Genomic DNA, 20,613 nt, shown 5'->3' on the forward strand with positions numbered 1-20,613 from the left:
CGTTCAGGAAATATGATTCTCGATGGATGCATTTCCTCATCGAATCGACTCTTCTTCCTTCCTTCCTTCCTTCCTTTCTTCCTTCCTTCCTTCCATCCAACTAACCAACCATCCATCCATCCATCCATCCATCCATCCATCCATCCATTCATCCATCCATCCATCCTTCTTTCCTTTAATATCGACGACACCTACAATCGTACATACAAAAGACGAAAACAAACGACTTTCATTACTTTTTCTCGATCGATCATAATTTTTCTCTTCGCAAAAACAAAATTCTGAATCTTTTATGATCTCAAATATAATCCCACGATTGAGAATAACAAATAAAAAGAAAAGAAAAGAAAAAAAAAAAAGAAGAAAGAAAGAAAAATTTTTTTTCTCTTTTATTTTTCCTTACAATAAAACCGATCACTCTCTATCATTTGCTATTAATTCCAGTAGATCGTATCACGAATCGATCAGACATGACTTTGTCTGACTTTTCGAATGAAATCTTGTATCGCGCAATTTGATACATATATTTATGAATGCATGAACATATTTTAATCCGCACGAACATATTGTCGATAAATTTGCAAACAGGAAAATTATACGGAACAAACATTGTAATCAGAGTTACACGTCGAGTTATTCGAAATAAGTTTCAACGATAATTGCGTTTCTCTTCGAATTATTGCACGATATATTGATGACACGTGTTGGCGAACATTGAAAGGATCTCACGTTTCATCTATTAATACATTCATTCACATGACACACTGCACTCTACTTCTATTTACGATAGCAATCAAAACTTTACTTTTTGTTTTGTTGCACCTTTGTTATTTTTTCTTTTCCCTTTCCTCTCCCTTCCCCCTCCCCTCCTCACTCCCTCGCCATCTCCCTCCTATCCTGCGAAATATATTTAATTGAAATTTCACGATTATATAAAAAAACAAAAAGAGAAAGAAAATAAAGCCTTATCATATTCATTTGTTACGTTCAAAAAAGAAAAAAGCCTCCTACGAAGTTAATGGAATTAACTTGTTCTTTGACAATATCAAGAGAATAGACTGAATTCTCTTGTACTTTTGAAGAAAGAACAGAAGGAGATTGTTGAATTGAAATACCAAAAGTCTCGTGCATGGCCGAATAAATTTTTAATTAAATTTTTGCGAAAGGGACATATAATACGGAACAAAAAAAAAAGAAAAAGAAAAAGAAAATAAAAAATGAAAAAGGAAAGAAGTCAAAGATAAAAAGGAAAAAAACGAAAAATCGTTAAGCTAGACTAGTTCAAATAAAGAAACAATGAAAAGAGTTATTTTTTGAAGATTAAAAAAAAAAAAAAATTGAGAAGAATAAATAAAATCCATCTTACAATTAAATAACAAGATGGATGGGCGAATCCGAGGACCTATGAAGATACAATGGAGAACTTGACTATTAATTTTGTTAACAACAAATTTCATTTCATTAACCAAACGAAACGAACCGTGTGCTTTAGTTTAGCAATTCAGCCTCATAAATCTTGATATCTGATATCTTTTGGTCGATTAAACGTAACGTAAGGAAGGAAGAGCTGTTCTGTTATCGAATATGTTAAAAATAGATAATAAAATAAAAAAAAAAAGGAAGGAGTCATCGATTCATAAATCGCAAATCAAAAAATATCATCTCACCTGTTGCCGAGAGTTCCGTGCTGAGTATATACTGTAAACGAATTGACGCCGGTCGAGACGTAACACACTAAAGGCAAAATTCTAAGAAAAAAAAGAAGAAAAAAAAAAAAATATATATATATATATATATATATATATATAATCAAATATACTGATTTATCTTTTGGAAAACGATGACGTATTTGAACTCGTATTCATGAAGCAACTTGAACTTGAGAGTATTTCGTATTGATAAATTAAACGCACGAGATGTTCCAGCAGGACGATCGACGTCCGTCGCGAGACTGGAAGGCTGAAGGAAAGATCCTGTTTACAGGATAACAGGAGCACCCTCTCTCCCTCTCCCTCTCCTTCTCTCTTTCTCTTTCTCTCTCTTTCTCTCTCTCTCTCTCTCTCTCTCTCTCTCTCTCTCTCTCTCTCTCTCTCTCTGTCTCTCTCTCTCTCTCTCTCAGCCCACTTTGAATCCTCTCCCGTATAAAGGAAGGTGCGCAAGCGCCTAATACCTCGCTGTGTTAGTAAGAATATATAGTTAGGTACGGATCGGCTCCGGGCCGGCTCCGGCCAGGGTGTGTAGGCCTCTGCCTGGAAATTATAGGTCTGGGCTGCAGGTAGCTGCGGCTGCTAGGGGATATGAGGTCAGAGGATAGAATTTGACCTGGCCTGGCCTGGCCTCGCCTCGTCTCACCTCCTGACTCTCCACTGCTTCTCTCGCGACGTTTTCCCTCTCATCGATACACATTTTACTCGTACGCCCTTACTCGCATACCTTCTTCTTACCCGTCGTCTACCGATCTTCCTAAAAACACCTCAATTTAATCTCCTTTATCAATTCCTTTTCTTCCATCCCCAGTCAGTCATATTGTCTCCTGTTCAACGCCCAGACCATGTACGTCGGCCTTGAGCATCCTTCTCTCATATAGGTCAAGGCCATTGATTCCAACGAGCTCACACGTTCTCGGCAATCGGCTGACAAATCGAACGTCCTCGTGTTCATATTAATTCATTTTTATTCGTTTCTTTAAAAAAAAAAATATTTAAATTGATCTTGACTTTTTAAATTGCTTTTATCCCTTTTATCAAGAGATTTCAGGAAAAGAGATTAGTTTTTTCTGTCGAGGGAAACATGAATTTTATCTTTAATGGTACTCGCTACGCGTAAATTTAAAAGCAATAAGGTACGTAATTCCCTGTAAAGAAGACGCGCAGGACACTTCCCCCGGGCATACCGCCCTCGTCCACCATACCGTATCTCTTTCTCCCTCTCTCTCGCTCTCTCTTTCTATCTTTCCTTTTATTTTTTTCTATCTACGCCTACGCGATTCTTTTAATACATATATAGATTATACGTATATAGATGAATGAACGACTGCCAAGGGAATACTAGATATCTTTGGATGACGATCAACGTGCAAATTTCTCGATCGCTCCAGGCAAATACCGGAAATTCAAGCTCATAATTAAAACTTTGCTCTTTAAATGAGGTTAGTTCTAATACCTTCGACATTTTGGAGACAGGATAAGGATTCTTGATGTTCTCTCATATTCTCTCCATTGCATATCTATATTAGGAATAGCGTTTTTCATTGTAAAATATAAATATTACATATCGACATTAATTTACAAGCTATATTATCCATATATTTGTTATAAAGAATCGTTACTTATCATTAATAGAATGGTTAACATCGAGTAAAACTATTTAAAATATAAGATAATAAAACTGTCTAAAATATAAGATAATATAAAAGATAACTTCTTTCCTATCGATAATTCTTTGTCTCAATTCAATAAATTGTATCCTGTATTATCGACCTTTCACTTATCGACTATTGATATTTAATTTAAACGTTTCAAATATTCCCGCCATTCTCCATCTTAGATTTGTTGGTCTATTGTCAAGTCACGTGGTAGTAATAATCTAAAAAAGTACAAATCAAATTGAGAGATAGAATGTTTGGCCAATAAAGGAACGTCTATACTACTATATCGCTACTTCTATATTTTATAGATATACATATACATACATATATATATATATATATACATTGCATTGTTCTATGCAATTTCATTTAATTTGTCGTAACATTAAAGTCTGACTTGCATTATTTCTTATCTATCGTGTGCAATTTCTAATTATATACAATACAAAGAATTTTTCTATCCATCGAATTTATACAATAAAAAATAATATAATAAAAATTGTTGCAATATTTCAATTTTAAAAAATATAATTTTATTTTATTATTTAATAAACAAACGTGTATACATATCCAATAAATGATTTTCTTTTATCATATATACATAATTTAAAATTATACGTAAAATTGTATGTAAAATTTAATTTTTCTACCTTGCAAATCCTTGCGATCAGAATGAATTCGAATTTTTTTTTTTTTTGCCAAAATCATTCATTTGCAAGTTAATTATTAAATCGTACTGCTCGTTTTATTATAATTATGAACGAAGTCGAGACATGACATATATTCAAGAAAAAATAAAAGAAAGAAAAAGAAAGAAGAAAGAAATGAAATGATGTTAATCATTCGTAAGATTTGCATTTATGTAAAGGGAGATTTTTTTCGATTGTTCTGTTTTTTAATTAAACGTCAATGACAGTTTATCGTACATAATCAAAGGCGAGTTTAAAGAGTTTACTTCGCGAGGAAAAAAAAGAAGAAAAAAAAAGAAAAAAGGAAAAAAAAAGGAAAGGAAAAAATACAGATGACAAACAAAAGAATATCTATTAGGGTTCATCGTAGTCACAAAGAAAAGCGTCATTGCGATATCTCGAATTCATTTTGTCAAAGGAAAGATCAAAGATAAAAAGAGAAAATAAACATATTGGAATGTATATATACATATATGTGTTAAATAAATGTAAAAAAGATAAAAATCAATTCACAATCGTTTCTTAGCTCTCTTTGAGAGAGTTACTATATACTAGTACCGACTTCGCCTGTTTCTCACCTCCTTCCAATACTCTCCACCACAGAGCCAACATCATCACTATCACCACCAAGCTACACTTACCACCACACAACCTTCCGACATTTTTCTTGTTTGCTTTTCAACAGTAAATATAATTTATTTTCTCGCTGCATGGGAGGCTTCAACTCTCGTAGTATGGACTTCGAGCAGGACCCGACCCTGGCCGCGGTCTTACAATATCTGATACGAAGGTTTACCAAAATATCTTTAACTTAAAACGCGCGAGCATTGATACCCCTCTTCCCCTCGTGTTTTTCCTAACCTCTTCTCTTATGATTTTACTTAAGTATAATCCTTACTCATCAGTTCGCGACAACGCTTCCATTCACTTTTTACATATCGCGTTATTTTCAATAAATTCTAATTATATTACATTTCTGCTTTTCTGCGTCATTCTTCTCTACTGTTCGATTTCGATACTTTGACGACGTCGAAGCTGTCAACGATGTAACCTCCTTATCTTTATATCTCAAGGATTTCATAAATATCGTTCAAATATTTAAAAACTTTTACAGTTATTTAGTTCGCTGGAATAAACGAACGTTGTCTTTCTCTCTCTCTCTCTTTCGTGTTTATTATTTTATTACACCGTTCTTTGAAATATGTGGTCATTATATTTCGTCATACGTGATACGATTATTGTTCTTTTTTCCTACATAAGAATATTCTACTTGAGATCTCGTCGTTATTGCCTTATGAATTTTCCGTAATTTCTTTTTTCTATGTATTTATTTACTTTCTTTATTATTCGCATTATATATATATAATTTCCATGTACATGAAAATTTTGGAAGTGATCTTCCATTTTAATTCCAATGGTTTCTATATTTGAAAAAGAAATGTGGCATGGAAATTAACAATTAAACCTTTTTAAATTATTGATAAAGTTACATTCGAATAGATATATTCAAATTGTACTATACAAATCTTTGTACAAAGTGGTGATATTCTTTTTTTTTTTTTGTTCTTTTTTCTTTTAGTGGACAAGTACATATCATAGCTTCAGATCATGATGATTCTGACGAAGAATATGCGGCGAATGTACTGCCACCAAAAATCATGTCTCTACCGAACACATCGAGACTTGATGTAGGTTTTTATTACTTCCCTATGAAATATAACATGTTACTTTACCTTATTTTCTATATTACAGAAAAGTGAAATAAGTTTAGCTACTAAGCAAGCATGTGGCCTTAGAGAAGATTCCGCCAACAAAAATTTATCTATTGCATCAATGATTCAAAAGAGATCCCTTGGTTCTGGTTTTAGTATAGGTGAAAAATGTAGAATAAGCAGCAACTTCTTACCGAACAAGTCACGTCAAGTGGCAAAATATAATAGCAAAGTATTTTGCGGTTCCTATTCAAAAGATGGAAGGTTCTTTCTCACTGCAAGCCAAGGTATATTACAATTTATATAAACATCATTTGGTATATAAAATTAATGTTTATTATTATGATTTTTCACAGATAAATTGTTACGCCTCTACCATACCGATGATGGCAAATTTGTGGAATTTAAAAAAATTTCTGCACGTGACGTAGGTTGGAGTATCTTAGACACTGCATTCAGTCCTGATGGAAACTATATTGTGTACTCAAGTTGGTCAGAATGTTGTAAGTAATATTATTAATTAAATATATTATAGTTTTAATTGTAAGCATCAATAATTATAACGAAACTTTTTTTTCCTTAGTATATCTTTGTCCTGTTTATGGAGATTCGAATACGCAAGAGTCATTATCGTTATGTCCTGGAGATCGAAGATTTTGTATATTCTCTCTAGTCTTCTCTAGCGATGGTCGAGAAATTTTAGGTGGTGCTAATAATGGCTTTCTTTATGTATACGACCGAGAATGTCATCAGCGTGCTTTTAGGGTTTGTTTCAGAAATATTATTGTTTCATAAAAGATATAAACTTTTATTTATTATATGTATTATTAATTTGCAGATCGAAGGTCATGACGATGATGTAAATACTGTTGCCTTTGCTGATAACACGTCTCAAATTTTGTACAGTGCAGGAGACGATGGATTGTGTAAGGTAAAGTTATTGTAAATAATTTACAAAAATTATTTACGTATACGTATATTTGTGTAATACGATATTACGATTTAGGTATGGGATAGGAGAACCCTTAGTGAAACAGATCCACATCCAGTTGGTGTTTTAGCAGGCCATATGGATGGTATAACATATATTGATCCACGTGGAGATGGGAGATATTTGGTTACAAATAGTAAAGATCAAACGATCAAATTATGGGACGTTCGCGCATTTTCTGATCAAAATGGCGAGCAAAATACTCGTAAAGCAGTTGCGAATCAAAATTGGGACTACAGATGGCAAAGAGTACCCAGAAAATGTAAAAACAATATAAATTGTTACTTACATTATAACTATTACATAAATTGTATTATTATATTAATATATTAATATATAATTGTCATTATGTGCTGTTGCAGTATTTAAAGCTAAAAACATGTTAGAAGGTGATACAAGTATCATGACGTATCGTGGTCATTCCGTCCTTCAAACCTTGATACGCTGTCACTTTTCTCCTTCTGCAACAACAGGTCAAAGATACATTTATACGGGATGTGCTTCAGGGAGAGTTATAAGTAACTTTTTTTTTTGATATATTAAACTATTAGCAATATATTAGATTATATTGATTGATTATACTGAATTGTGGTTTTTTTCTTCTTCTTCTTCTTCTTTAGTTTACGACGTTTTAACCGGACAAATAGTTAATACATTATTGGGTCACAAAAAATGTGTGCGCGATGTAAGCTGGCATCCATATCATCAAGAAATTGTTTCGACTTCGGTAAATATGATAGATTTTCTTCTTTTATATATACATAACAGATAACAAAGTTTGACTCTTTAAATATAATGATTTCATTTATAGTGGGATGGTGCGATAATTAGTTGGCGATATTCTGGTAAAACTGGATTCTATCATTTTGAATCGGAAGATGAAAATGATACGGAAACAGCACCACGTACATTACGGCGAAGTCAACGTATCGCTGCACAAAGAGCAAAACATGCAACTACTTGTTGAAAAGGATCGTGAGAGTAAATATTTCTTGGGGTTGATACAGCCTTTTGTTCGAAGTTAGTGTTACTGGCGTTAACGAAATTGCCATATCCATGGCTGAGACTGTTCTTTAATCTACGAGAGTAAATTTTATACAAGACTGAACGAAAGATATTTGTGTTTGTGATCAGCGTTGTGAAAATGTTCTTATGATTTTTATGGGATATTATTCTCTATTTCGAGAAGTCGTCCTTATCTCGCTGAAATGAGCTTCCGTTTCTATGCCGCTTATATAAAGATTTTCTATCCCGAAGAGTAAAATTATACGTTGCACCATAATAAATAAAAAAAAAAAAAAAAAAAAGAAAAAAAAAAGAAGAAAATAAATAAATAAAACAGAAAAAATATCATATAATAATATTATATATAAAATACTGCTAACAGAATAAGAGCAGGACATCGTTTATAATTATAGCTCCTTGACTGTTCGTAGTTTCGGGGCTCATTTTTATCAATTTCAAATTTGATACTTGATCCAATGAACATTCTCAAAACATATTAATTTTTCTATAATTAAATATTTCAGTAAATTATTACGTTAAGGGCAATATAGAAGGAGAAAAAATAAAAAGAAAAAAGAGAAAAGAAAAGAAAAGAAAGAAAAAGAAAATAATAGAAATAAATATTTCCAACTGATAAAACTGATCGATCAGTAAAATGACAGGCATTCATTTTCATAAGTCTGATTACATAAAAAACGTAACATAGTGTGTGATCTACCTTGCAATGCAACTTACTGAATACATTTATGATAAAGTCTATAATTATATTGTTAACAACTTTATCCGATCTAATTTTCTAATGTTTCATAAGATTATATCCTTTTTATATCTTGATAATTCAAGATATTAGCAGATTTATATAATCTATTATGTTCTTATTTAAATCGCATTTTATCTATCGTGCGTATATATACAGACTAACGTGTTCGATTAAAAGTAATGGATGCATATAAAAAAGAAAGTATGTATTCTCGACTGAATTCTCATGTGGTTTTCTAATTTTTACTGAGAAACATTACCGTTGTAATAACGTTGATCTAGCTTTAAAATTATCGTAGATATTATTATCACGCATTAGAAATTATAAGACATCTAACAAACAATTTATTTCTAGATTTTATGAATTTACAAGGCAAGGTAATATGTAAACGTGGTCTTTTTTTTATTTTTTTTTTTTTTTTTTTTTTTTTTTTTTTTTTAGATTTCAACCTTTTCTTCAACTCATAAACAATATAATCTTCTTCATGTTGTTTCATGAACGATGTAGAAATGTTTATTTTCTAGGAGGTCTAATAAGTTCTTAAAAATGACATTAAATGCGTATTGTTATTTTGCTTGGTAAAGAAAAGGCATTCGTGAGAATCTTATTAGGATTAATAATCCATATATATAATATAGAATGTGATGAAAAAAAAAAAAAAAAAAAAAAAAAAAAATTTATTTCTATATTATTTTTATATTTAAATATGGCTTTTTTCTATTTCTCTTTTGTTTTTTCTTTTTTTTTTCTATTTTTTTCCTATAATTTAAACGAAAATCCTTGACAACGATCCAAAATGAATAATCATAAGTTTCAAATCAATCGAACAGATTATGGTAGATAGAATAAAAATGTTATCTTTGCACAGAGATACATCCGTGTGTGTTTTTCTTACCTATGTTCTTTTTCACTTTACCAAGGTTCAGAGGGTATCATTTTAGGACATTATAATATTCTCCTCTTGTGATGCGTGTAAATGATGCATAAATATGGTGCAACATCTAAACAGTGTACATATGTAGACTATAAAGTGTATGAATAAAAATATGAACAAGAATTTCATAGAAACTTTTTTTTTTTTTTAATAATGTTTTATAATCTTATTTCAATGTATTATTTCTATTTCATTACAAAAAATTATGCAATTTCTCTCCCTTTCTCTCTCTCTCTCTCTCTCTCTCTCTCTCTCTCTCTCTCTCTCTCCCTCTCTCTCTCTCTCTCTCTCTTTCACTCTCTCTCTCTCTATCTATCTCTTTCTTAATTCTCTAGAGATAAGAAATAAATACACCTTGAATTGCATAATATAGTAAAATGTTTAAGCTGAAAACATATGGAAGGAGTATGATCTATTTAATGGAAGCCATATAAGAAGAAAAAGATTTAATTAGCTTAAATGACACCAACCGGAAAATCTAGAAGCCACATATTACTATGTACAAGGTAATATAATATAAAGTCAACTTTTTATCATAAATAGATAGAATACAAATTTAAATTAGTGATATCTCTATTATATTTGCAAATAAAAAAGTAATGCTTTTTTTTTTCTTTTCCTTACACATATAACAAGTTCAATGCAATCCGATATTACCATAACAGATTGCTAATCGACGAGTATTCGATATATAGGATGTATATTAATTAACGTGACTCAATTAAAAATCGCATTGTTAAAACTTTTTGTAATCGGTGAGACGTAAAGAGGGCCAATGTCATTATAAAAATTGTGCTCGTTAGGTCTTAAGAATCTGTTGTAATTATACAAGAATGAGAAGTTTTTATAATGTATTTTTTCTTTATAAAGAAGTGATGATATTTTAAAAGTAAACTATTAATTTTTTATGGTATCCTTCATTAATACAAACAATACAATATTCGCATGTTTTCTCTTCGAGATGTACACAGTTCATATACATACAAATGCATACATATATATATACATACATGGACGTTTATCAAGAATAGCTATGATAATCTTAATTTAAGCATATCGCTGTGAAAAAAGAAGAGAATAAAAAAAAAAAAAAAAATTAGAAGGAAAAAACACCAGAAAATCTAAAAAAAGCATGTTACTTTTGTGCATAAAAGACAAAGAAGATAAAATTAAAAGACGAAAAAATATTTTAAAAGATATATAAAAAAAATTTTTTCTTCTTTTATACAAAATAATACAATCCTTTTAATCGTACAATCTTATGTATTCATAGATTATAAGAATTGGATGCATTTTTTTTTATCATCCTTTTTTTTTCTTTCTCTCTCTCTCTCTTTACGATATCTCGAACGATATTAACATTCGTTCGATGTCGAAGTAGTCGAAGGAAGTGAGCAAAAAAAGGATTCGACAATAGAATTCACAAGAGATGTAAGATGAGTTGGATCTCTTATTTCTTTCCCTCAGTCTCCCCTTTTTATTTTATAGATCCAAAGGAATCCGAAACGAAACCGTCCGACACTCAAGGGAGATAAAGTATTTGTCCGTAAGTACGTAACGCTTTCGATCATATTATCCTTGACCCTTCTTCGTTATGAAATCGATCGTTAAAAAAAAAAAAAAGAAGGAAAGAAAGAAAGAAAAAAGAGGAAAAGAAAAAAAATAAGTTTCCACTAATGAGGATAATGCACCATACTTATTTCATAAGTATTAGTAACTAACGAGCTCGTCAATAATTCTTCATTCAAGCATTCAACCGTTTGAATATATATTACGCCATTCCTTTTTTCTCTCGATTTCGATGAGCCTATCAATAATAATCGATCTTGAATCAGCGTAAAATTCATTCGAATTTTAGACTTTTAATGAGAAAGAGAAAGAGAAAGAGAAAGAGAGACAGAGATAAATTAACGATTACATTCAATTATTAAAATCGATTTCTAAATTCTTTCTTTGGTGAAAGAGAGAGAGAGAGAGAGAGAGAGAGAGAAAGAGGGAAGAAAAATAACATGAAAACAAGAAGCCCTATCAATCGTAATCGATCTCGAATCTGCGTAAAACTGATTCGAATCTTGGACGTTTGACAAGAGAAAAAGAGAGAGAGAGAGAGAGAGAGAGATCAGCGATTAGATTTAATTATTAGAATTGATCTCTAAACTCTTTCTTGAGAGAAGGGAAGAAAGAAAGAGAGAAGAAAAAAAAAAAGAAAAACCGAGGAGAAGCTTTTATCAATCCTAATCGATCTCGAAACTGCGTAAAACTCGTTCGTATCTTGTACGTTCAATAAGATGGACTAACGATAAGATTTAATTATTAGTACTGATTCTTTCAACACTTTCATGAGAAAGAGAAGAAAGAGAGATAGATAGATAGAGAGATAGAGAGAGAGAGAGAGAAAGGAGAAAATAAATAACACATTTCGTAAATAATAATAATAATAATAATAGTAATTAATACTAATAATTAATACTAAGTAACTTAATGATAATCACGTTTTAAATATTTATTTTGCTTCTACATTATTACTTTCGTAATTTGCCCGACGACGCTTTTCTTGGCGCGTAATTTCAACACGGCTGTTTGATTAGACATACGTCTAAGCCGAACAAGTTTTAGTGTCACGATGAATCAGAGTAATGGATAAAACGATGGATAAATGACAAGAAAATAGATGTCGATTGACAGAATGTATCGAAGTGATACGAATGAACTCTCTCTTTCTCTTTCTATCTCTCTCTTTCTCTTTCTATCTCTCTCTTTCTCGTTCATTTATCGTATATATATATCTAACGTGAAGGTTTCAGTAGTCATGCTCTAACTTTAGTCAGACATAGTATAAATCCTTACCTAAATTTATGACAAATATCGAAATAAAAAGATGTATTGAAAAAATAAATTGTTTCGTAGAACACGTGGTATTACATACAAGGGGGGTTTCCTTTTTTCTTTTTTTTTTTTTCTTCTTTTTTTCTTCCTTTTTTTATCTAATCGATTTGGTAATATAATGTTTAGACATTACAACGAACAATGAAACTTTAATAATACGTACAATCAATGTTAATCGCAAATTACTTCGGAGAGGGCAAAACTTTGGAACAATGGATGACTTATTAAGATGTAAATCATGCGGTAAAAAATACCAGGTACGAAGAGTAATAAATACATATCTATAATATATATATATATATATATATATATATATATATATGTATATGCATATGTATATGCATATGTATATGCATATATATATGCATATCTATATGCATATATCGAAATAATGTTGCGAACATAATTACGGATTTTCTCGGAAGTGACACGCATAGAGATAAAAATAAACGAAAAGAAAAGAAAAAAAAAAAAAAAAGAAAAAAAAAATAAATCTCAAATCTGATAAATTCGATAATAATCTACAGGAGGTTCGATTAGATAATTCAATATTACGTGACGGTTCACCACAATGGCTAATAGAAGTAACGAGATTCTAATTTCTATCCAATTTAATATCAATAGGAAATACGAGATAACGGAAATTTGGCAGGAATTTGACGTAGGTGAGCCATTTCATAATGAAATTGCGAAGGAAAGGGTAACGAGAAGGGAAACCGGAAAGATTGCAAATGAATTTCCATCGTTTGTTCTTCATCGAAATCAATATGAACAATCGGATGATTAAAAACGAAATAGGATAATTAATTAATTAACGAATAATATTAAAGAATTCGTTGTTATTTTTGTTCTATATTTATTGATTGTTTTCAATTTATTATCGCATAAGAATTTCGCAAAGATCATTTTCTTTGATTTCTTAGAGAACGAACGCATGCACGTGTAAATATCAAGGTTATCTCAACGAAGCAAGTATAGACAGAATTCTTTTTCTTACCTGGCCGGATTGTTCGTGCCACTGGTAGCGGCGTGGAAGTCGGTATAAGTCGATAGAACTTATAGTTAGATTACACGCTTAGCAGTCTTCCTGGCAGAGTAGAAGTAGCCAGTACTCGACAGTCGCAAAACGATCATCGTCGTAGTTCCTCCTTCATTAGAAACTCTGTTCGATTTTCTTCGTTCTTTGAAACTTTGAAAGTTTAAATACCCTAAGGAATTTAAGGATTTTTCTTAACTTCAAAATTTTTTTTCTAAATGGTAAATATATAATTAAATGGCTTGTCGCTTATGAATTTTTTCGTTTTACGAAGACCAACAGGATCACCCAATCTCTTTTCAATTCTACAGGCTTTTCATTTTTTTTTTTTTTATTATTATTATTATTACTATTACTATTATTATTATTATTACTTTTTCTTTTTCTTTTCTTTCTTTTTTGATAAAAATATATATCGTTATAAAAATCGTTTATATAATTAAAATCGCTAAAATCGAATGTGTTAAACAATCGTTCATAGTTTCGTGACTACTGTCCTGTTTATTCGGACATCTAGGAAGACTGAAAAATCGATTGTATCGATTCTTTTGTATTTATAAGCCTTATCCACATATAAATATATATATATATATTCTTTTAGAATTATAACTTGAAATTTAAAATTAATTTCAATTTGATAATGCGATCAATCAAAATTTGATAGATCTAAAAAAAAAAAGCAAGCACGCGAGTAAATTTTGACTTTTCGATACTTTTTGAAAATATGAAATGTCGTTAGATAGAGAGAAAGTAAGCAAGGATATTATCGTATGTAAAACGTACGACGTAACTGTTCTCATTAATTAAAAATAAAAAATTAATAAAAGCAAAAAGTACTTGGATCAATAAGAGCGTTAGGTTGCGTGTTTATCAACATACATTCTCATTTGTATGTATAGTATATTGGATTATCCATAGTATTATATTATACGTTATAACTTCTCTTTATCTTAAAGCCAGACGTAACGCCTTATTTATAAAAAGCAATTACTTATACATCTTTTATTTATTTTAGTGATCATTAACACGCGATAATGAAACTAACATATTGCGATGACGTTGATAAGAATTATTCTCAAAGATGTTTTCGTTTCAAATTAATTTCAGTTTTCAGAAATGCAGCAACCAATTGAAAACGGTAAAGAAACGAAAGGCATTGGTAGAAGAAATGCTGTACCGATTATTCACGTTAGAGGAACTTATTACGATATTGGATTCGACATCGTAAGTTCTTTACATTTTTCTTCGATATAATATATGTATATATGGTAATCATGTTCGATAATCATGTTTGACTTCTTTTTTAATATTGACATTATTTCTAGATATTTTTTTTTTTTTATTAAATACATGAATGAACGCATGAAAATATATACGTATGTAGATTTAATATTTTTTAGATTTTTATATGATAACGAGTAGATCGTTGACCTACGATAACACATCTAATTTTTACGTTAATCGTATTACTACTTTTGTACATTACGACTGCAAAATCAGAATTGTATAGCATAGACTTTGCCATGATATAAATTTGAATAATGAAATTTTAGGAAAGAAAAAGAAAAAAAAAAGATATAAAAGATAAAAAAAAAGTAAGAAAACGTGATGTCATACGAAATACATCATTATCGTCATATCTTGTGTACATGCTTTACTTTAATACAAAGGGAGAAAAAAATGCTTTTTATTCAGATCCAATTTTGAAATTTCATTGAAGTTATTTCTCCATATACCCGATCGATTATTTCATTTTATCTCTCATTATTTATTTATTAGGCCTAATTTGCGTTACATAAATTATTACATAATAATAAATTACAAGTGACATTGTTGCATTTGATTTTTCCTTATCAGATATGTCAAGTTAATATTACAATATCAACCAAGCAAATATTGTGATACGAACGATCGAGTAAATTGTGAAAAGCAAAATAACTTGTTGAGCGTCACACACGGAGAATTAATTGTCCGTGAAAAATTGATTGTCGTTCAGATAAATAATAAAAACTGATCAAAAGATAAACGATTTGGTGCAACCAAAGAAAAAAAAAAAATAATAAATCTTCGATAAGATGAGAACGTTTGTGTGTGTGTGTGTGTGTGTGCAAGATAATATATTGAAATGAATACTAGACTTCCAAGATCTCATTTTAATCTCACAATATTTTTATTACGTTCTCTTATGATTTTATCAAAGAACGCGAAAAAATAGAGGGTATATTATGTATAACTATTCAAAACAATCTCTTTAATAAACTTACATGTTCGTTCTTAATTAACGATAAGAATTATTATTCTTCTATGACATAATTTAATGATAATCCTTATTGTGAATTTGTGTTAGAATTGCACAACATGATTCTTGCATTGAAATAGACCATCTTTTATTTATTTCTTTTTTTTCTTTTTTTACAACAGGATTTATTGCAGAAGCCGATTAGATAGCACTGAATCACTACTATTAAATAACACTATTCTTTAGATGTTTTACGATGCAAGAACATTAGATGACACATTCAAGTTAAAAAGAAATAATGTAAATACCGGATTTACAAGAAATCATAAGAATTTAAATATCGAACGCGTAACAAAGACATTGTACGATCGATCAATGATCTTTTTGTATAATTAACTTACAACTAATAATTTAGATATTATCTTAGTGTTCCATTCGCACAAACTATAATGTCTTGCTACAATTTTCAAATTTCATAAATTCGACGTGAAATATTGAAAATATATAAAATATCATTATTTTGATATTATTAATATTAAAACAATGATATATATTAAGGATTAAATGATGTATATTAATTTTCTTATTGTTACTTCAACGAAAATATTTTTCCTCAAAAAGTGTAATAGTAAATTGGGTATATTTTTTATTTTCCTATTTTTTTTTTTTCTAGGGACGTACGTTCAGCAAATTAATTCAAGATCACATCGAAGCTTACCGACCGCTCAATGAAAATTATATGAAATTATATGATACCGATGAAGGTAGAAAGGTCTATGAGGATACTTTACAATGTGTAAAAAAACAATTTCCGCAATATATCAGAGAAATTCAGGGAACCGCGGAAGGTGCCAATGTTCCTTTCTATAAGGTAATGTTGCATAAAAAATTCAGTTTTTTGTATTATTTTATCTAATACACTCCATAATTGGCTTGAATTATCTACTAAAATATTGTCGTTGTTTTATTATTTATTAGTTATTATTTATTATTCATTAGTGAATTATATGCAATATACATCAGTAATATAAAAGTGATATGTTTTAAAAATAGATATATTTTTAATTTGATCATTCAAATTGAAAATTTAGACTTTGACGAAATATTACGAAGACGCAATTAGCTACAGCCTATCTAATCAACAATATAATTGCGTTTACCTTTCTAGTTCCTTATCGAGTTTTATGTACATTGTTTTACATTTCTCATTAACTTACTAAGGATTTCAAATATTGACGCTAATTATTTACCATTCGTAGTTGTTCCTAATGCATCTAGATGATATTTTGCCAAACGTCGTTGATGAAACATCTGGAAATACACTGCCTGTTGGATGTTCAACTATCATTTGTAATCAACCAGGACATGTAAGAAAAAAGATTATTATTATTATTATTATTATTATTATTTCTGTTTCTCAACGATTCTTCGTATATTATCTTCGATGTTACTTGTTAAAATGATATTAAAAATTGACTTGTAAAAATGAACAGCAAATCCTTGGACATAACGAGGATGCCTTGAGTGAAACCTTGAACTATTGGTACCTTGTAAGCGCTCATGTTATCGAAGATGGTTACAGAGAAGAGAAATTTATGTCATTAAGTTATGCTGGTTTTTTACCAGGATATACCATGGGTTATAATCATCATGGTTTAATTTTCACTATTAATACTCTCAGCGCGGCTACTCTTAGATCTGGCAAAACACGTAAGAGCATAATGTATTCAAAGTTTTAATATTTTACGTTTCAAATGCAATGCGAAAATCAAAAATTTATGAAAGTTTCAATAATTCAATAATATTTATTATAGCACGTTATTTCATTACTCGCGCTCTTCTCGGTGCTGAAAATTATGTGGAAGCACAAGAAATTTTAAGAAATGAAGGTTACGGCGCAGCAGAAGGATTTTCGGTAAATATGACCTTTCTCATGCAAGAAGGAGATAGAATGTTTCATAACGCTGAAGTTGGACCTGTCGAAGCCAACGGAACTCAATCGCAACTTGCAATATTAACTGCAAGTCCGGGTGAACATATCTTTCATTGTAACAAGTAAGAAATTTCTCGTCGAAATCTCTATGAAATAATGAATGCCATTAAATTCAATAAAGATTTATTTCAGATACTTACGATTGAAAATTCCGGAAGTAAAAGGTTTGATAATAGACAGTAGTATACATAGAATGGAAGCAATTTGTAAACATCCGCCACCTAAATGTTTTCAAGATGTATTAGACATTCTTAGCGATCAAACGGATTCTGAATATAAAGTTTATCAAGATATAAATCCTGACGACTATATAAAAACGATTGCTACTGGTAAATTTCTTTGATATTTAACTTTCATAATTACGCATTTTTTTAATAATTTTTCTTTATTCTTTCTTTGCTTTATTTCAGGAATTTTTGACTGTATTGAAAAAACATGGTCTATTTATACGGACAAACCAAATTGTAACGAACCGATAGTAGTCTTACCTTTGGAATTACATAATAACAGTGGTTTCATATGTTCAAAATCAATTTGTAAAACTACAAAATAATGAATGATAAGAAAATTAATTAATAAAGATGTCCAATACTATGTTCATTATTTATTAATCTTGCTTTTTCTTCATTCGTCCTATGGCATATTTCATTTGTAAAATATCACTTTTTATGCTTTTTTTTTTTAATCTATATCTAGAAATTTTATCAGATTTTGAAAGGATAATCTTTTTATTGTTAGCTATTAGGCGATTTTGTTATTGCCTTCCTCATTGTTCGATCGGTATGGTTAAAAATCACATGGATAAAATCATACTACGTTTATTGATATGATAATATCTCTATGATACTCTTCAAAATAAAGAAAATAAAATTGTCTGTTTAATATAAAAAAAGAAAAATTATTATTTATTAATTATATTTCTTTTGACAGATCTTCTGACATCAATTATATTTTCTAAAGATCTCTTACGTTTAATTAGAATGTTAAAAATCTTGTTGATTTAATCTTTACAAGAGAAATGTTTCATTTTAACGACAATACGTTGGGACTACAACTTTCGGACGTTTCTTTGACTCCATTTCTGAAAAAAATTCTTTAATGTCTTCCTCTCGAACGACTTTTTTATTTTCCGCAAATTTTTGTAAATACTCCTTTAGTCTTTCTTTCAAATTGTTGTATTCTGTTAACATCATATTATATACAATGTATTATTATATAAAATATAAAGATAAATATTACTTACCTTCAATTGCAGTTAATTGCTGTACATGATCCAAAGATGCAAGAGCCTTCATACCTTTTTCATACTGTGATTCTCGCTTAGTTATTTTACCTGCTTCCTCATAAGCCTGCACACTATCTTTTGGATCTAATAAATATAATATATCTTGTTCCTTATATATCTGTTAAAAAAAAAATGATATGTATTGTAAAGGCCATTATGAACATTTCAATAATTTAGTAATTTTTTTATAATAGGTCATTTGGATGAAATAAAAAAACTATACCTTTTTACATGATTCACAACTGCATAGAGAAGTTCTCCATCCTTCTAACCAAAAACAGCTACCTGTTACACCTGATAAACTTTTTTGTGGCATTGTACAACCATTTGGAAGATTTTCAACATTCAATATTTCTTCCCCCTTTTCAGATGATATAGTAGAATTTTGCATTGCTAAAATAATAATATTTTGGGTTATTAATTACAGTATATAAAATATTAATAATGATTGACTTACTTGAATATTTTGTAGCATATCTCCAAAGAAAGTCATGTTTTTTCATGCAATCAGCACATATCACTTCTTCATATGAATCACCCCCTGGTACATCTTTGCTCCCAAGATGCTGAACAATACAAATATCAAATCAATGCTAGATAAAATAGATAGATAAAAATTTTTTTAATAATGAATATTATTAATAATTATACTTATGATTAGTAAAACAATGTATTAACAATGTCTAACCTTAGAATGATACCAATCTTCACATATTATACATTGTAACATTTCATCATTGTTTTCATTTTCAGGATCTGGATATGGTCTTGCACAAGTGCAATAAACGCCATCAAAATTTTGATTATACATATTTTCAATATTCATTGTACTTTTGGACTGTAAAAAGAAAATGTTTACTATCTGCTTTTCATAGTTTTTTTTTTTTTTTTTTTTTTTTTTTTTTTTCTTTTTTTTAAACAATCCATTACAAATCTTTTACCTTCTCCAAATTGCATTCCTTGTTTCCAAATTTAGAATTTCCACAATCACATCTAAAATTTCTTTTAGTATATAATTCAACAAGCTCGTGTCCTTCGTGACAATGAAAACTGCATGCTAGACAAACACCTGCACGTATATTCTTTTGCGAACTGCATGTTTTGCAGGCATATAGTGCCTGTCTAATATATCCCTGTAATCTCGAACTTCTGTAATGTGGCGTATTTTTCAATACTCCATTTTTTTTTTTTTAGATAATGCAATTCTAAAATGTTGTATAACAAATACGTCGAAATACATGATGTGTGACGTGTAAATAATATAACGCAATATTTCTACGAGTCGCCAAATATTAATTTGATAAATATAATTATCATACCTTGTTATAAGTACAATTTCTATCATCGGATGCACCTAAGACTGCATATGCATCTTCTTCCAATTGACTTTCTTCCTGGAGAACATCGAGCATTGTAACGGAGTTATCTTCCTCTGAATTCTCAACGAATTTATCGGCCATTTTTAGATATTAGGTTATTAAATGCGTATTATATAAATTTTTATGAACCGGTGAATTATTAATTTAATAATACTTTAATAATATATAGAATTAAATCTTAAAAACACCTAGCGCAAAGCATCACTGACTGAAATTTAAATTAACTTCGTCATTATCTGCAGTTAACTGAGACACCAAACACCATCAACATAAACCTCTAAATATTTTTGAACATATAGAGCATAGTCTATGTAAATACTGTACCAAGATTCAACGC

At 29.8% G+C, this 20,613-nt stretch overlaps 3 protein-coding genes and 1 long non-coding RNA gene across 8 annotated transcripts; 2 read left to right on the top strand and 2 right to left on the bottom strand.

The window, feature by feature from the left end:
• Positions 1 to 3,225: 3,225 nt before the first annotated feature.
• Positions 3,226 to 4,773, bottom strand: LOC118451222 (uncharacterized). The gene is made up of 2 exons (XR_004841062.2): positions 4,635 to 4,773; positions 3,226 to 3,585 (listed from the first exon to the last, which is right to left on the bottom strand). It is a non-coding gene; the product is annotated as an uncharacterized LOC118451222 (long non-coding RNA).
• LOC118451219 (DDB1- and CUL4-associated factor 11) lies at positions 4,710 to 8,300 on the top strand. 2 transcript variants are annotated; one of them, XM_035887555.2, is made up of 10 exons: positions 4,710 to 4,846; positions 5,636 to 5,744; positions 5,809 to 6,055; positions 6,125 to 6,271; positions 6,352 to 6,533; positions 6,607 to 6,699; positions 6,775 to 7,021; positions 7,122 to 7,277; positions 7,380 to 7,486; positions 7,571 to 8,300. In XM_035887555.2, exons 1-10 carry the CDS (start codon positions 4,767 to 4,769, stop codon positions 7,724 to 7,726), a joined length of 1,524 nt encoding a protein of 507 aa, XP_035743448.1. In that variant the 5' UTR covers positions 4,710 to 4,766; the 3' UTR covers positions 7,727 to 8,300. The 2 variants fall into 2 exon arrangements, with proteins under 2 accessions (XP_035743448.1, XP_035743447.1); XM_035887554.2 differs by lacking the exon at positions 4,710 to 4,846 and adding an exon at positions 5,078 to 5,361.
• A 5,085-nt stretch (positions 8,301 to 13,385) lies between these two features.
• tan (C45 family peptidase tan) lies at positions 13,386 to 18,211 on the top strand. 2 transcript variants are annotated; one of them, XM_085658615.1, is made up of 8 exons: positions 13,386 to 13,601; positions 14,495 to 14,604; positions 16,293 to 16,490; positions 16,879 to 16,986; positions 17,113 to 17,329; positions 17,434 to 17,674; positions 17,745 to 17,941; positions 18,023 to 18,211. In XM_085658615.1, exons 2-8 carry the CDS (start codon positions 14,497 to 14,499, stop codon positions 18,163 to 18,165), a joined length of 1,212 nt encoding a protein of 403 aa, XP_085514741.1. In that variant the 5' UTR covers positions 13,386 to 13,601; positions 14,495 to 14,496; the 3' UTR covers positions 18,166 to 18,211. The 2 variants fall into 2 exon arrangements, with proteins under 2 accessions (XP_085514741.1, XP_035743449.2); XM_035887556.2 differs by having other exon boundaries at positions 13,388 to 13,601; positions 14,488 to 14,604; positions 18,023 to 18,210.
• Positions 18,192 to 20,576, bottom strand: LOC118451221 (putative E3 ubiquitin-protein ligase UBR7). 3 transcript variants are annotated; one of them, XR_004841061.2, is made up of 8 exons: positions 20,217 to 20,576; positions 19,839 to 20,030; positions 19,586 to 19,735; positions 19,355 to 19,463; positions 19,121 to 19,290; positions 18,856 to 19,015; positions 18,582 to 18,792; positions 18,192 to 18,486 (listed from the first exon to the last, which is right to left on the bottom strand). XR_004841061.2 is itself a non-coding variant. In XM_035887559.2 (7 exons), the coding sequence occupies exons 1-7, from the start codon at positions 20,240 to 20,242 to the stop codon at positions 18,641 to 18,643; spliced, it is 975 nt and encodes a 324-aa protein (XP_035743452.1). In that variant the 5' UTR covers positions 20,243 to 20,576; the 3' UTR covers positions 18,511 to 18,640. The 3 variants fall into 3 exon arrangements, 2 of the variants coding, with proteins under 2 accessions (XP_035743452.1, XP_035743450.1); XM_035887559.2 differs by lacking the exon at positions 18,192 to 18,486 and having other exon boundaries at positions 18,511 to 18,792; positions 19,839 to 20,046; XM_035887557.2 differs by lacking the exon at positions 18,192 to 18,486 and having other exon boundaries at positions 18,512 to 18,792.
• Between the last annotated feature and the right edge of the window lie 37 nt (positions 20,577 to 20,613).

This window comes from Vespa mandarinia, chromosome 8, assembly GCF_050613455.1.
Source record: "Vespa mandarinia isolate Hongniang chromosome 8, ASM5061345v1, whole genome shotgun sequence".
Classification (NCBI taxonomy): domain Eukaryota; kingdom Metazoa; phylum Arthropoda; class Insecta; order Hymenoptera; family Vespidae; genus Vespa; species Vespa mandarinia.

Coding starts and splice junctions, on each gene's coding strand:
- LOC118451219 (XM_035887554.2), top strand. CDS start 5,258: ATGTGGTCATTATATTTCGTCATACGTGATACGATTATTGTTCTTTTT. Junction 6,056..6,124: donor CTTTCTCACTGCAAGCCAAG/GTATATTACAAT, acceptor GATTTTTCACAG/ATAAATTGTTACGCCTCTAC. Junction 6,272..6,351: donor CTCAAGTTGGTCAGAATGTT/GTAAGTAATATT, acceptor TTTTTTCCTTAG/TATATCTTTGTCCTGTTTAT.
- tan (XM_035887556.2), top strand. Junction 16,987..17,112: donor TTTGTAATCAACCAGGACAT/GTAAGAAAAAAG, acceptor AAAAATGAACAG/CAAATCCTTGGACATAACGA. Junction 17,330..17,433: donor TCTTAGATCTGGCAAAACAC/GTAAGAGCATAA, acceptor TATTTATTATAG/CACGTTATTTCATTACTCGC.
- LOC118451221 (XM_035887557.2), bottom strand. CDS start 20,357: ATGGCCGATAAATTCGTTGAGAATTCAGAGGAAGATAACTCCGTTACA. Junction 19,464..19,585: donor AAGATTGGTATCATTCTAAG/GTTAGACATTGT, acceptor TGTATTGTTCAG/CATCTTGGGAGCAAAGATGT. Junction 19,016..19,120: donor GTTGTGAATCATGTAAAAAG/GTATAGTTTTTT, acceptor TTTTTTTAACAG/ATATATAAGGAACAAGATAT.